This window comes from Bison bison, unplaced genomic scaffold (genome assembly GCF_000754665.1).
Source record: "Bison bison bison isolate TAMUID 2011002044 unplaced genomic scaffold, Bison_UMD1.0 scf7180017864133, whole genome shotgun sequence".
In the NCBI taxonomy this organism is placed as follows: domain Eukaryota; kingdom Metazoa; phylum Chordata; class Mammalia; order Artiodactyla; family Bovidae; genus Bison; species Bison bison.
In genome coordinates, this window is record NW_011494705.1 from 175977 (window position 1) to 193072 (window position 17096).

Consider the following 17096-nt stretch of genomic DNA (forward strand, 5'->3'; position numbering starts at 1 on the left):
ACCTGAACATAGCACTGAGCCCCCAACCATCCCCACCAGCTCATCTTCAACACCTGGCTGAAGCCTCACTCATGTGTCAGCCTTGCATTTCTCCCTGCATTGCACGTCTCAGCGTACGACCATTATCACCTGTTACCCTGTCCACAAGTATGTCTTAAATGGAATTCATTGGTCAAACATGATAACAAAAGTATCAGAAAGTTTGTTAAAGTCCTATTTTCAGTAGCTCCTTTAAATTTTCCACATTGCCTTCAGTCCTCACATGCACAGCATTTACATAACTATAAACACTGCATTAATTTATTTCATAGTGAAGTGAAGTCGTTCAGTCATTTCTGACTCTTTGCAACCCCATGGACTGTAGCCTACCAGGCTCCTCTATCCATGGGATTCAATTTATTTCATAAACATTTATTAAACTTTAAAGATGTGCCATGTGCTACACAAGGTATTCACTACTTCAGTGAAGCAAGCAGCTACAGTCCTTACCCTCAAAGAGCTTACAGTCTAGCAGAAGTGTGGAAAAATTCACTAGACTAAAACTGGAAGGCCACACAGGATTGAGATCACGGTTGGTGGGAATGCAAATTGATACAGCCACTATGGAGAACAGTATGGAGATTCCTTAAAAAACTAGGAATAAGACTACCATATGACCCAGCAATACAGCTACTGGGCATATACCATGAGAAAACCATATTTCAAAAAGACGCATGTAACCCAATGTTCATTGCAGCACTATTTACAATAGCCAGATGATGGAAGCAACCTCTATGTCCATCAACAGATGAATGGATAAAAAAGTTGTGGTACATATATACAATGGAATATTATTCAGCCATAAAAAGGAATGCATTTGAGTCAGTTGTAGTGAGGTGGATAAACGTAGAGCCTATTATACACAGTGAAGTCAGTCAGAAAGAGAAAAACAAATATCATATATTAATGCATATATATGGAATCTAGAAAAATGGAACTGATGAGCCTATTTGCATGGTAGGAATAGATATGCAGATATAGAGCACGGACTTGTAGACGCAGTGGGGGAAGGAAAGAGTGGACAAATTGAGAGAATAGCATTGACAGATTTACACTGCTGCTGCTGCTGCTAAGTTGCTTCAGTCGTGTCCGACTCTGTGCGACCCCATAGACGGCAGCCCACCAGGCTCCCCCGTCCCTGGGATTCTCCAGGCAAGAACGCTGGAGTGGGTTATACTACCATGTGCTAAAATAGAGCTAGTGGAAAGCAGCTGAAGAAAATGGGGAACTCAGCTCGGTGTTCTGTGATGACCTAGATGAGCTGGATGGAGGGGTGGGAGGGAGGCTCAAGAGGGAGGGGATATATGTATACTTATAGCCGAGTCATGCTGCTGTAGAGCAAAAACAAACTCAACATTGTAAAGTAATTATCCTCCAATTAAAACTTTAAAAAGAGAGAGAGAGCGAGAGATGCTAGAAGCCTGGGCTAGGATGGTACAGCAGAAATACAAAGAGCTGACAGCTCCAAGATATCTTTAAAGGTCTCATGGGCCAGGACTGGAAGTGGGGTATCTGGTTGTGGAGGATTTGGTGAGCTAATGAATGTACAGAGGTAGCATATGTTGCAATGGGACACATGGAGCAGGAGGCAGACTTTGGATGGAAAAGTCAAGACTTCAACTTTGGTTGTGTTCAGTAAAGTGAACTTGTGTGATAATTAAGAAGAGATGAGTCTGGAGCTCAGAGGCAATCTGGGCGGGAGATAAAGGAGACATGCACATATGATGGCATATTAAGCCATACGAGTGGACAAGATTGTCTGTGGACCAAGTAGAGTCAGCTAGAAGAAGAGCCAAAGCTGGGGCTGAACCAACTCCAATAGTTAGAGTCAGGGAGAAAAGGAGCCAGCACAGGAGGCTGAGGCATAGTCAAGAAAGAAGGAAGAGACTATGGAGAGTGTGTGCCATGGAAGGCAATGGAAGAGCTTCATGAATGCAACCAAACAGTCATACTAAGATGAGGACTGACAGTGTCTCCTGGAATACCTCTATGGAGTTTAGTTTCAGGGGAACAGTGGGGCAGACGTTGACACTGATATGAAAATAGGAGAGAGTTTTTTGGTTTTTTTTTCAAGTGCAGTGGAAGAAGGGGATAGTCAAGGAGTTGAAGGTATTTTAATGTGACTTTAGGATTCCTTTGTGGTCAGATGGTAAAGAATCTGCCTGCAATGTGGGAGACCTGGGTTCGATCCTTGGGTTGGGAAGATCCCCTGGAGAAGGGAATGGTTACCCACTTCAGTATTCTTGCCTGGAGAGTTCTATGGACAGAGGAGTCTGGTGAGCTACCATCCATGGGGTCACAAAGAGTCAGACATGACTGAGTGACTAACACTTTCACTTTCTTAGGTTCCATGCAAGAATGGTTAAAAAGCTGATGCCTTGGATTAAGGAACCCAAAGTGGGAATGCCTACCAGGTAATAACTCTTGAATTAAGCTGGATACAGTGGGAATGAAGACCCAAAAAGTCAGATGAGATACAAAGTTTGAGTGTCAATTAGTTCGTAATGTCCATGGGGCCAAGGAAATTCTTGTCACATAACATTCTATCATTCTATCAACAGACCTTATTTTGCTTAACCTTACCTCTTATTGCCAAACAGTTTGGTATTTCCAAGTTTCTAAGTCTATACATGTCACAACAATAACACCCATATGCAAATGGTTTTTCTTTTTTCAAATTACTTCTCTAGAAGTCTAAGCCTGGAAGTAGTGCTTCAAACAGAAAGAATATATTTATGACTATTGAAATATTACTGTCAAATTGCTTTCTAAAAAGGTTGTGTTAATTGGTATCGCCATCACTAGGTGTCAGCAAACCTTATTTTCACTTTAATTTGTATTTATTTGTTAACTGGTAAAGCTGAACATATTTCCATATCTATATCTAACTCTCTAAACCTCCTCTTGTGAGAATATACATTTTTGCCTGCTTATTTTTTGGTGTCTCTATATATTTTTTACTTTCTCCTAGCTTTCATATCTTGCAGCTAATATTTTGCCTGTTGCAAATGTTTTTCCTGAAGCATGAGCTTTAGTCATCACTTATTTTTTGTGATATAGTTTTTTTTTAAAGTCAAGTATATGAATATTTTTCTCTTGCTATTACATGATATATTGTTTCAGAGCCAAGAAAATTATACTTCCAAATTATCTGACGCTCAATTATTTTCTGCGTTAGGTTTTTAGATGAACTTCTTAATTAGCCTAAAATTTATATTTCACGTAAAAAATGTGAATTAAATTACATTTCCGTATTGTAAGCCAGTTATTTCAGCAACTTTTTATGAAATAATTCTTTTGTTTCCTCTTAATTCGTGATAAACAATCTTTAAATTTTTTACATCTATTTCTGAGCTTTGTAGCCTATTCCATGAATCTATACTCCTATTTTTTATTTATGTTTTTAGGCAGCACCACCAGAGAAGGCAATGGCACCCCACTCCAGTACTCTTACCTGGAAAATCCCATGGATGGACGAGCCTGGTAGGCTGCCGTCCATGGGGTCGCTGGGAGGCAGACACGACTGACTGACTTCACTTTGACTTTTCACTTTCATGCATTGGAGAAGGAAATGGCAACCCACTCCAGTATTCTTGCCTGGAGAATCCCAGGGATGGGGGAGCCCAGTGGGCTGCCGTCAATGGGATCGCACAGAGTTGGACACAACTGAAGTGACTTAGCAGCAGCAGCAGGCCGCATCACGAGGCATGTGGGATCTTAGTTCCTCAACCCATGGGGATCAAACCCATGCTCCCTGCATTGGGAGCACGGAGTCTTAACCATTAGACTGCCAGGGAAGTCCCTATATTCTTATTTTTAAACAAGAGTCATGGACTAAATTATTGCCACTATATACTTTGCCAACAAAGGTACTATATACTTTGCCAACAAAGGTCCGTCTAGTCAAGGCTACGGTTTTTCCAGTGGTCATGTATGGATGTGAGAGTTGGACTGTGAAGAAAGCTGAGCATCGAAGAATTGATGCTTTTGAACTGTGGTGTTGGAGAAGACTCTTGAGAGTCCCTTGGACTTCAAGGAGATCCAACCAGTCCATTCTAAAGGAGATCAGCCCTGGGTGTTCTTTGGAAGGAATGATGCTAAAGCTGAAACTCCACTACTTTGGCCACCTCATGAGAAGAGTTGACTCATTGGAAAAGACTCTGATGCTGGGAGAGATTGGGGGCAGGAGGAGAAGGGGATGACAGAGGATGAGATGGCTGGATGGCATCACCAACTCGATGGACTTGAGTTTGAGTGAACTCCGGGAGATGGTGATGGACAGGGAGGCCTGGTGTGCTGCAATTCATGGGGTCGCAAAGAGTCGGACACGACTGAGCGACTGAACTGAACTGAACTGATGTGTTTATAATCATATGGAAATGGACCTGCTAAAGTAATTTTATTTTTTTCAACATATATCTTGGATATTCTTGACCAATTCACCTTAGTATTTCAGATGAATTTTATAAATTAATTTTAGGGCTTCCCTGGCGGCTCAGATGGTAAAGAGTCTGCCTGCAGTGCAGGAGACCCGGGATCTATCCTTGGGTCGTGAAGATCCTGTGCAGAAGGAAATGGCAACCCACTCCGGTATCCTTGCCTGGAAAAGTTCATGGACGAAGGAGCCTGGCAGGCTATAGTCCATGGGTCGCAAAGAGTCCGACATGACTGAATGACTTCACTTTTAAGACAAAAACCATTTAAATTTTTACTAGGATGACATGAAATCTAGACAACAGATTGAGGAAATAGTGACATTTTTATGATATTGTCCCACCAAGAAACATAGTATATGTCTGGATATATCTAACATGCTTTTCATATCTTTCAATAAAATACCTGTTTTTGTTTTTATATTTATTTACACTTTTAATTGATAAGATTTCCTTATTATGAATTATAATTAGCCTCAATAGACTACTGCCTCACTAAGAAAAACTGTTGCATGGTGAAAATCACTGTTTTGGTAGGTGGCTTCAACATGTATCTCCCAGTAAAAAGTATTTTAAAGCACAATGTACATGCCTCTGCAGGTTTGAGCCTGAGTATTTCCATTGTTTTTAATGAATGGGATCTTTTATTAATGTGTTAACAGTTTGTCTTATATGTCATAAGGTTACTGATACTTGAACATTTACTGAACATTAGCACTTTCTTTGACCTTTATTAATTTGAATAGTTTTAAAAGCTAGTATATTTAGATATTACAACTAAATACACCCACTTAAGATGAGCAAATAATATGTTTGTCTATTCCATTCCAATAATTATTTCTATTATTAACACTTGTTTCTTGCATTAGTGCATGGGACACAACTTTAAAAACAATATTGGTTGTCTCAGTGACAGAATTCCATGTTTCTGCTCTGATTTGTAAAAGAATGTTTCTGTTTTCTCTTTTAGGAACCATGCTATTTGTGGGAAATACTTTTATTCCTACATCTTTTCTCTTTTTATTAGTATAAACCATTTTTCCTGTTAACAATCTCTTTATAGGTATTGTTTTTTAGCCGCTCAGTCATGTCTGACTCTTTGTGACCCCATGGACTGTGGCACGCCAGGCTTCCCTTGTCTGTCACTATCCCAGAGTTTGCCCAGACTCATGTCCATTGAGTCAGTGATGCCATCCAATCACCTCGTCCTCTGTTCTCCCCTTCTCCTCCTGCCTTCAATCTTTCCCAGCATCAGGGTCTTTTCCAATGAGTCAGTTCTTCACATCAGGTGACCAAAGTATTGGAGCTTCAGCTTCAGCAACAGTCCTTGTAATGAATATTCAGGGTTGATTTCCTTTAAGATTGACTGGTTTGATCTCCTTCAGTCCAAGGGACTCCCAAGAGTCTTCTTCAACACCACAATTCAAAGGCATCAATTCTTGGGCACTCAGCCTTTTTTATTGTCCACCTCTCACATCCAAACATATAATTTTACATAATGTAAAAGTGGGGTGCCACGCATCCCTTTTTGTGTGTGTCTGTGTATATGAGGATTTCAGTTGTCTCTCTTTTTTAAGTCTATCTCTGACCTTTCCTCCACCACACGAATTATTTCATCATGGGAGCCTATGTTTACAACCTAGTATGAATTCTCTCATGTTTTTCTCCATGCTCAAATAATCGTATAGAGACATAGACATCAACATATAGAGGGACATTTTTGGATCAATATAAGACCATGCTATATGTACTTTTCTGCATCTTGATATTTTTATTCAACAAAATCTCATAATATTCCTCCAAGGCAATTAGAATTGCTCTACTTCTCTCTTTTTAATGCCAATTTCAAAACAAGGATGAGAATACACTACCTTCTAATTGTCTTGTGTAAACAAGAGGCTCTGTATTACATGCATCTTTTTTTTTGTACCAAGAAAGTTGCTAGACTATTATTTGCAGTGAGCAAATGCTCTTTAAACCAAGTTATTGTGATAGCTGGAACTGGAGAAGAAATTACTTAAATAACCAAGGATCTGAGACTCTCAGCAAGCCACAGTTAACCCTAAAGACAGGAAATATTTTGAAATAATATGACCAAGAGCTGGAGACAGACATCTTATCAATGTCACTAAAATAATCAGCCCAAAGTTGGCTTCAAAGGAAAGCTTTACTCAAATTGCTAAAGTCTTATCTCCTTTACCTTGAGAGTGGTGGTGAGCTGGAGAAAGCGAGGTAATGGTTGCGTGGGAAGACTCTAGAGGGATTAGGGTAAACCACACTGGGACTCAAGGTGGGGAAGAAAGCACCAGTGGTTCTTTGGGTGGTAAACATGTTCCAGGCTAGATGCGAATGGTGATTAATTTATACTGGTGAACCCAAAGATGGGTAAGCAAACTGAGTAAGTGGCTCTTTTTAGTCAATGAGCAGCTTGCTTTCCCTCACTGCACTTCACTTAAGTACTCCCCTTAACATTTTCAAAACGATAAAAGAAAAAAAAGCCGTGCGTAATCATAACCACTTATCAGAGTCCTGGGTATATTCAATGATCATGGTATTTTCTAGCAGTCTCTATCAGCACTAAAGTCAGCTATTTTTCAGACTGATAACAGAAATAAAAATTTGGCCATACCTAACTTAGATACCTAAGCATCTTTTTCCACAGAAACTGCTCACGCTAGTGCAGGTCTGGTGGAGGTTTGGACGAAAGCTTTGAAGGGTTTTTTTGGGAGGGCACCCCCCCAACCCATCCTCCATACCCTCGCCCTCAGGAGGGCGATAGAAAGGAACAACAGCCAAATAAGTTGAAATCCATGAGTTCTGATCAGTTATGACTTGAAAGCTTGATTCTTTTATTATTTATCACTCATTAAATGCTCTGGCTCTCTTTTATTAAATGTTAAATCATCTTAAGTGGTACGGTTCTTGCTATTTGAAATGGCAAAGTGTAAGGGGAAAGAGAAAGTGGCCCATCTCCTTGTTAATATGGCATTCAAATAAAACAGAGTGAGCTCAGCAGACAGGTCAACTGGCTGCTGATGGTGATTCTGTATAGTTATTCATAATACAAGAGCTGTAATTAGGGAGAAAATGTCTCCTTACAGCCACTGAGACTGCAAGGCAGGAATTCCATTTTCCCATGGGGCGAGGCTGGTATGTGAATCTGAAAATGCATGAATATGCTCACACTGCTTCATTTCTCTCATCCAATGACAGGGCTGATGTGTTGCCAAAGGCAGTACAGTACTGCCGTAGCACGAGCCCATGCACTTTTCAAGGGACCGCCCCCCCTTGCAATATTCACTGCCCATATTGCTTTCTCTCCCTCTCAATATCACCTGAAGGCATGCACGTAAGACAGTGTCAAAAACCCAAACACATCAAGAAAAGGAACTAAAAAACAAAATAAAATTCAGTCCTTAAGTCACACTTAAGGACTCTTGTTGACCATGAATCTGAACTTTTTTTTCCTTTTTTTTTAAATCAATGTTTTTCAATGACATTAGTCCATTTTTTCCTTAATTTCAACAACTGAAGGTCATCTTCAGCGCCACAAGATGACAAACTCCATGAGGGCAGGTTCACGACGCATCTCATTCTCTGCTATCTCCCTGTCACCTTGCAGAATGTACAGGAATTGGTGCTCACACAGTATTAGTTCGGAGAAGGCGATGGCACCCCACTCCAGTACTCTTGCTTGGAAAATCCCATGGACGGAGGAGTCTGGTGGGCTGCAGTCCATGGGATCTCGAAGAGTCGGACACAACTGAGCGACTTCTCTTTCACTTTTCACGCTCATGCATTGGAGAAGGAAATGGCAACCCACTCCAGCGTTCTTGCCTGGAGAATCCCAAGGATGGGGAGCCTGGTGGGCTGCCGTCTATGGGGTCGCACAGAGTCGGACACAACTGAAGCGACTTAGCAGCACCAGCAGCAGCAGTGTCAGTTAACTGAGTGAATTCTCATAACTAAGCTTATTTGATCATTAATAGGTATTTTACACACAGAAGGAAGTTGGCATCAGTTGACTAAAATGAGACAATAGAGACAAACTAAAAATCTTTCCTCTTACCTTATCTTTACTGCTTCGAAATAGGTGAATTTGAGGGCACTTTTTAGCTCCAGATAAAATATCCAGCCAGTTTTCTGAATTATTTAAATGCTCACAATCTTCTTTAAAAGTACACCTATCAAAAAAAAAACAAAAAGGGAGGGGGCAGCAAAACAGCAACCCCAAACATGCATCATTAAAACTTTCTCATACTTGGCTTCAGTACAAAATGCCAGACTTTGTGTGAGGATCATTGATTTCGAGTGAGAATAAGAACATGATGCTAAAACCATGAAAAGCAACAGGAAACCAGCAAAGCATTTTTTCCATCATGTCTCAGAACTGAGAACAAATGTGGACATGTTGAACTTAGACTTCTGAGCCATCTCTCAAGATGACATTGCAAATACATCCAAAACACATCCTCTCCTGGATTCTAAAATTAAAGCACTACCTTCTAGAAAAACCTAGCATAGAACAGCCCAAAAAAAGGTTTACACATTGAAAACGTTTAGCTTTGCCATTCATTTCCAGAATTCCAACCTATTATGTAACTTTTGCTGTTGTTTAAAAAAAAAAAGAAGCGACCATTGTTGGGCTTTGCAGTATGATAATCAAATAAACATATTGCAAGGGCAAAGTCTTCCCAAGAATTTGATAAGACATTCCAGAACCATCTGCTACATAACATTTATTTAGACAGATACCAACTCACATCAAAAGATATTGGGTGAAACATTTGCCAGGGCCACCTCCCCAAGTCAGCCAGCCCAGAGGATGTCCCCAAAGAAATCTGCAGCTGTGGGCAGGGCCAGCTACTTTGATAAACACCATCATAAGCTGAAGGTGAAATCGCCGCTTCGCCTGTGCCTGGCTCGGTCACTCTAGGTCATGCGAACTTGGGAACTCCCGCCTCGCCAGCAGGGCGGCCAACTTAACAAGAAGAACGAATGCCAAAGGTTACTTGGTTTTCAAATGGTGTTGGATTGCACAGACATTCTACTGAATGATATCAAGGAAAGAACAAAACCTCTGTTACCTCTGCCTTCTCAAGGTCCAAGGTTAAAACGAAGCGGTGGAGGAGAACCAGTAAGTTTTAAAAGAAACTGAAAATTCATGATTCACAAGAGATTGAAAGCAACTAGATAATAACCTCAGTCAACTCCAGGGAGTCCCTGAAAGGAAGTGAGTGGAGACAAGTGTGGTCCCAAACAGTGTATTTGACGAGCATTTTATTTCTTTTTCTTCTTCTCTTTTTTTTTTTAAATTCTTAAGAATAAATTTAGGCCTCACGGCTTCATCTTTGAGCGCTGCGCTAATTTGAATATGACAGAAATAGAACAGGAAGCCAGTGAGTTTCATTAGACATCACCCCCAAGTGCAATCTTTCAGCGTGTCATCATATTCTCCCGTCTTGGGGAACCCTGCTTCCAGGCAGCACATCTGTGTCCAAGCTCTCCTCCACCTGTGTCGGCTCCTTCTCCAACATCAGGGCCACGGGGATTTTCATCAGCAGTTCTCCACAGTCATAAATTTATCTGACCCTTGATGGCTAGCTCGTCCGTCACGGACATTAAGTTCAAATTAAACCTCCTCTCAATGTCAGGGAGAGTTTTCAACGGAGGGACACATACTGCCGGATTGAAACAGACAGAAGGACAAGGCTGGTTCCCTGTTTTGTATTAGAAAGCGATGATGACTGTCAAAAACGACCTGCCTCTCTCGCAGGGGCATTCCAGCTTGTATAAGACACTTCCTCTGTCTAAAAGGAGGCCAAAAAAAAAAAAAAGCCGTTCTAAAGAGAGGGGAGTACAAATGTTTTTGTAGGCTTTTAATACTGCCTGGGAGTCAAGGCCTAAGGCTGCCAAAAACACAAGTGTAAAATGTTTCATACAAATAGTGCTACTATTTGCCAATTTGTAGGCAGAAAACAGTAGTGCCACTGAATTATCACTCCCTTTTCTGAACTCCTATGGCATTTCTTGTTGGAAGCACAGATTTTGGTATTTAATCATATGCTGCCTTGAATTACAACTTAACTGTTTTACGTGGCTACGTCATGCCCCCCAGTAAGCTGTAAGCTCCTCAAAAGAAGGAAGAATGTCTTTAATATTTCTTCTGCAGATCTTTCTGTGTCTGACAGCATGATATGCAAATACTAGGGTTTCAACCAACATTTTTGAATGAATGAATGAAATATGAAATCTCTGTAGGACCTTTCTGTAGGTGAGTTTTCTTTCTAGAGTTTCCTTAGAGTTTATGTCTGACTTGTATTCATAGCGAAGAGACTACTTTTAATATAAGCTAAAAGTTTGAATCGGGGGCCAGAGAGGGGACAGATTAGAAACTGAGGTTTTCAAGGTTTTCAGTTTATCTTTTGGGGAAAAAAAAACAAAAACATATGTTTATATATATATGCTTCTCAAGTGGTGCTAGTGGTAAAGAATCTGCCTGCCAACGCAGGAGACATAAGAGACACGTGTTTGATCCCTGGGTCAGGAAAATCCCCCGGAGGAGGGCATGGCAACCCTCTTCAGCCTTCTTGCCTGGAGAATCCCAAGGACAGAGGAGCCTGGCAGGCTACAGTCCATGTTGTTGCAAAGAGTCAGACAGGACTGAAGCGACTTAACACTGAAGTGTATATATATGTATGTATATATGTAATAGACCTTTCACTTCCTATTTTGTATAAGACGAAAACAAAATTGAACCATGTTAAGCAACTAAATATAAATTCCTGGTTTATAAAACACCTTTGAGATCTCATGCCTTCTTTCTCGCCAGCTGAAAAATAAAAATTAAAAAGCAAACCGTAACTCCAAGAACGTATAACCAGATGGTCAACCAACAATCATATCTTATTCTTCAATATTGCAGATGATAAAATCTTCATGACACCACGTTACCCACACAAACTTTCTCCAGGAGGGGGAACAGACCTCAGAGCTCCCATGTTTTAGTAAACAAAACCAAAATGGTCCCTTTTGAAAGCCATCACTCTTGTTCCTACACATCCACAAAAGCAATGGTCAAGTGCACAGACACTTAAGCCTTTGCCCAAATAAAATTAAAATCTCATTTTCAGGCTCAGGTCTCGGCAAGGCTGATTCTCAGTGAAGCAACCTCAGATAGGCTGATTTCTTAACTGACTTCATGATAATTTCTTCAGATAGGAGGAAAGATAGGAAGAAAATGGGATTCAAATTCAAATGAGCATATTCTGGGGAAAAAAAAAAAGGCAGACATGTATTTGCTTTTCTTATCTTATGCTGTTGCCGCGCTCTCCAAGGGTCTTTCCCAAAGTCCTAGGACTCCCAATTAATATTTTTCTGGCCCTTACGTCCAGCTAGATTTCATGCCTACAAAATAAGGCCAACATGCAGACACTTGCCTACTCACAAATTAATAGAATCGGCATTAATGGAAAAAAAAAAAAAACTGCCTGAAGGAAAAAAAAAAACCCATAAACCAAAAGTTAATTAAAAAAAAAAAAAAACTTTTGCTAGGTGAAAGGACCATGAATTCAATTTAGTGAATTAAACTACTTAAGAAGGCTTGTTCATAGTATCTACTATAGAGGGTAATCTGTTCAAAATAATAAGAGTTAGTTACTCATCTATATACATATGTGGACCACTCCTCCCTTGCCCTTAACTCTTAGTTTGTTCAAAACTCATGAACAGGGAGATTCCAGACACTTGTCTAAGTTTGCTGTTTCAAATTCAGAAAGCATCTGCCGACAGTGTGTTTGCTTCCTGAGTTTGTGGACATCTTTCCAAACAAACCCTGATGTCCCTCAGTCACCACCCCACCAGGTATCTACATGGGGGAACTGCCGCGTGGAGTTGATGGCCACTCCTCCCCCGTTAGTCCTCACAGGCTTCCCAGGTGGCTCAGTGGGAAAGAATCCACCTGCCAATGCAGGAGACACAGAAGATGCGGGTTCAATCTCTGGGTTGGGGGATCCCCTGGAGGAGGAATGGCACCCAGCTCCAGTATTCTTGCCTAGACATTTCCATGGACAGAGGAGCCTGGAGGGCTACAGGAGGAGCCAGGGGTCACAAAGAGTCAGACAAGACTGAGCATGCATAAACATTAGTCCTCAAAACCACGTTGCTCTATAGGGATGAAATGGAGGCTCAGAGAGGTGTTTACAATGTGCCAAGCTTTCCCAGCTTCAAGTGTCTGAAGTCTGCTTTCAGAGCCACACACTTGGCCACTCAGCTGCATGGTCATCTGTAAGCCCTATGTGTTACAACATGTCAGTCATGTCTGACTCTTTGCAATCTCATGGACTGTAGCCCACCAGGATCCTAACTGCCATTTAATAAGCTACACAAAAATAATGACATTTAGAGTTCCTCCTGGCTTCCTTGGGCCCCATTAGTGGCTGGAGGGTGGGGCTGGGCCAGGACAAGGCGACAGAGATAAAGACCCCAGGAGCATAGAATGGAGGTGAGACAGAGCCTCCGGAATGAAGAGGGGAGCATGGATTTGGGAGGGAAACACAGGGCAGGATTCTGAGAGGCCCTGAATGTTCACCTATCACTAGCCCTGAATACAAAACACCTAATTAGAGGTTAAGGTTCCAGGGAGCCCCCCAACTCAGAAGTCTATTGTATTCCAAAAATTGGCTTGCAAACCCTCTGTAATACAGAATACACGTTTCTCCCCAGAGAAATAATGTTATAAACAGTGATTAAGTCTCCAGGTTTTAACCCACAAAACCTATTTATTTGCAATGTAACTTCAATTCTATATATTTGCAATATAAGAGTAGCAGAAAACAATGAGATTGAATCCATTTGCATTATATAGCAGTTTTTCTTCTTTACTTGTGTTTCTGCTTGGCTGGTAGTCTGGGAACAGTGCCCAGCTGGATCGACTTTTAAATTTATTATTACAGTATTGCATTTATACAGTATTTCTATTTTTTAATGGGGATGACTTAAATTATTAATTGTTTTCATGCCGACATAAAGAACTGGGAGACCCACCTCTAGAAATAAGCTGAAGTTTCCAGGCATGCAGGCAGGTGAAATGCCCAGGGGACGGGCTGGGGGACCTTGAAAATCTGACTCTATTAGGCTAGAATCTCTCCCTAAGAATTTACTACTTACTCAACCTTGAAATAGAAACTCTGAACTCAGAAATGTAACTTCTACTTCCTGCCACTCGAATTTCATCAGCATCCTCTAATCTAATTGTTCACTAAGAGCAGACAGTCCCTGAAGTAAACTGACAACTAAATATCAGGTAATTGGCTTGAATGGGAGGTTGGTGTGATCTGTTCCAAAGATTCTCTACTGATACAATATCAGAAAACTTTTAACAAGGAAAGATCCAGCCTCTCTCTCAGAACAGGAGACTGTGTCTGTGGCTGGGGGAAGATTTTGCTACAAGAGCATCCCAAGGTCTTCTGCTAAGTGATTTGAAACAGATGTCTGCATTTTTTCAGAAGGGCACGGAGCCCAGAGGAGGGACCAGGTGGTCCCGAGAATCGAGGGACTTTCATTAATGTTGTTAGTCCACAAGATGGAAAAACCAATCTCAACTGAAGAGAAGAGAACGAGAAGTCACTGTGACAAACTCAACTCTGAATTCTAGGCCTCCAGAGTCAGCCAAGAGGGATGCCAAAATACAAGACCAAAATAACTTGCCAGGAAAGCTGAAAAACTGCATTTCAGCTCCAGTGATGAAAAGCCAACCTACATAAGAAAATGATGCTAATAACAGAAACAATTTAGAAGATTTTTTTTTTAAGTGAAAACATCTAACATGCCAGGAGATGTTCTTTCATATGATTTGATTCATTATTCTTCACTAAACTATGAAGTAGGTACGACAAATTCCCTTGCTTTTTACAGCTGGGGAAAACTGGAGGCAGAAGGCTCCATATTGTTTCCTGCGGTCACAGAGTTAGGAAGCAGAGGGGTTGAGATACCAAATCAGATAGTGCTGCTTCCAAGTCCATGTCTCATCTCCTACCCCCTACTGCCCCTCACCAGGGCCCTCGCTTATGGAGCCCTTTCCAGGGGCCGGGTGCTGTTTCTAGGACTTTCTGGGACTTGTTGATCCTATAGCTACCTCAGGAAGTAGGTACTATTGTTATCAGCTCCATTTCAATGATGAGGAAACTGAGGCGCAGAGATTAGACGGCATGGTATGAACCTCAGCAGTCTGGCAGTGGTGTTCATACTCTTAGGACTGTGCCAAACAGCTCAAAATTTTCAAAGGTTTCCAGGATAATAACATCATAAAGGCCAAAATAAAAATAACTACATCCTCCCAGAGCCTGAGCCCTATGAGAAAAATACAGGTTTTATTCCATTTCTCAGCAATTCTCCAAATGTGTTCTTCAAGCTGTTTTAGGTGTTAGTATTAAATGAGGCTTAAGAAATTTGGGAAACACTAGTTAAATAAAATTAAATGATCTTCTCTACTGCAGGAATTCTCAGAGCCTTCAATATTCCAGTGTACTTTGTAACTTAAAAGATAGGAATGGATAATGCACATCTTCTAACGTTTTTACTGAAGGATTAGAAGTCCTAGCCACACATACTGCTGCTGCTGCTACTGCTAAGTCGCTTCAGTCGTGTCCAACTCTGTGCGACCCCATAGACGGCAGCCCACCAGGCTCCCCAGTCCCTGGGATTCTCCAGGCAAGAACACTGGAGTGGGTTGCCATTTCCTTCTCCAATGCATGAAAGTGAAAAGTGAAAGGGAAGTCGCTCAGTCATGTCCGACTCTTAGCGACCCCATGGACTGCAGCCTACCAGGCTCCTCCATCCATGGGATTTTCCAAGCAAGAGTACTGGAGTGGGGTGCCATAGCCACGCACACTGGGAAGCACTTAAATCTTGGTTAATGAGCAATAATCCAAATGGAAGATCAAATTGGAAAACTTTAGGCTTTTTGGGGGCTCTTTTTTCTCATCTCTCATACCCGGCTGATCATGACCTATTCGTTCCAAGCATTGCTCTATGCCGTCTCCCACAATCTGCCCTCACCTATCACCTGGGCTCCTGCAGCAGGCTTCTGACTGGCCTCCCTCCTACCTGCCTCTAGTCAGCTCTCCACACCAATGCCAAGGTATTCTCAAGCCCAGAACTGATTACACCTCTTCCTACTAAAAAATCTTCAACGGCACCCTCCACCTACACCAGACTCCTCTACCTACATCCCTTTCATGACTTGGAGCCTAGAACACATGTTTCCGCACTCGTGGTACCCAATACTATGATTGAGCCTCTTCCTTCTTTCCCAAACTCATCCCTCGGCAATCGTGGGTTGATAAGTCTATTTAACTTACAAGCTCCTAAAGACATCCATCACTAATACTTAGTACATGGCACCTCGCAAAGAGCAATTACTTAATAAACACATGCAGGGAAACCTGCCCGGCTCTTCTCGGCATGTGCAGGATGTCCGAGGGCCTGCAGTATTGGTGAAATGGTGCTCCAAGTTCAGGATCGCCTCCTCCCTGTCTGCCCAGCCTCCAGGCAAAGCAGTCATGCCCTCCGCTGTGTCCGTATGGGCACCTTACACATGCTTCTGATACATACAGCACAATGCGCTGGCTGCTGACTGCCTGTCTCTCGGACCACACTGTAAGATCCCTAAGGGAAGAGCCTGCCTTATTCACCCTGGCACCCCTAGGGCCTAAGGCCACATTGAGGATTCCTTCTAAGTATTGTCTGAGTGCCCCCCAGATACCAAACACCGAGCACTGGGGATGGATGGATGTTTAAGCCAGTTAAAGCTCCCCCTTAATGAGCTTATATTCTGGTGAGGCACATGGACCAAAACCAAAGGAGCAGTCAATAATTTAAATAGTTTCAAATCAAGGCTAGTTTTCAGAAGAAAGTAAAAAAAATACAGCAGCGAGGAACTACTTTGGGTAAGCTAGCCAAGAAAGATGGCATTTCGAGTTCCTTGGTAGCCTAGTGGTTAGGATTCCAGCCTTTCATTGCCATGACCCGGGTTCAATTCCTGGTTGGGGAACTGAGATCCTGCAAGCTATGCAGCATGGCCAAAACCTTAAATTAAAAAGAAAGATGGCACTTCAGCTCAGTTTTCAAGGATGAAGACAACCTAGCCACATCAAGAGCAGTAGGAACAGCATCCTAGGCAGAAGGAACAGCAAGGGCCAAGAGCCTGAGCTCACTTAAAGTCTGGTCTCTGCAAGGAACTGATTAAAGACCAGACCAGGCTAGAACCTAGTGAAGAAGTGGTGGGTGGAGCTGCCAATTATAAGCGGGTGACGTTGGGCAAATCACACCTTCTCTGTGTTTCAGGCTTCCCAGCTGCAAAAACGCAGATAATAATCATTTCAATTTCATGGAATTGTTACCAAAATGTACATCTACTTAACATACACCTACGAAAACATAGATCAAAGAGTTCTTTCAGAAACATCCATCTATTTAACTGAGGCTTCCAATAATGCCTCAGTAAATATTAGTAGCTGTTACTATATTTATTACATAGGCAAATGAAACAGAACTTAGGTAAAAAGTCTGAACGACATAAGCCAAACACATACAAAATAATACTGATGTGACAGGCATCTGGGC

At 41.7% G+C, this 17096-nt stretch overlaps 1 protein-coding gene across 1 annotated transcript in view; it reads right to left on the reverse strand.

The window, feature by feature from the left end:
- The window catches only part of PLXNC1 (plexin C1), a gene marked incomplete at its 5' end in the record, with an annotated part of 153455 nt that overhangs the window by 84425 nt on the left and 51934 nt on the right, over positions 1-17096 (reverse strand). Inside the window, one exon of the mRNA XM_010839711.1 lies at positions 8542-8656. Within this exon, the coding sequence (XP_010838013.1) occupies positions 8542-8656 (115 nt within the window). The remainder of the gene's footprint in view (positions 1-8541; positions 8657-17096) is intronic.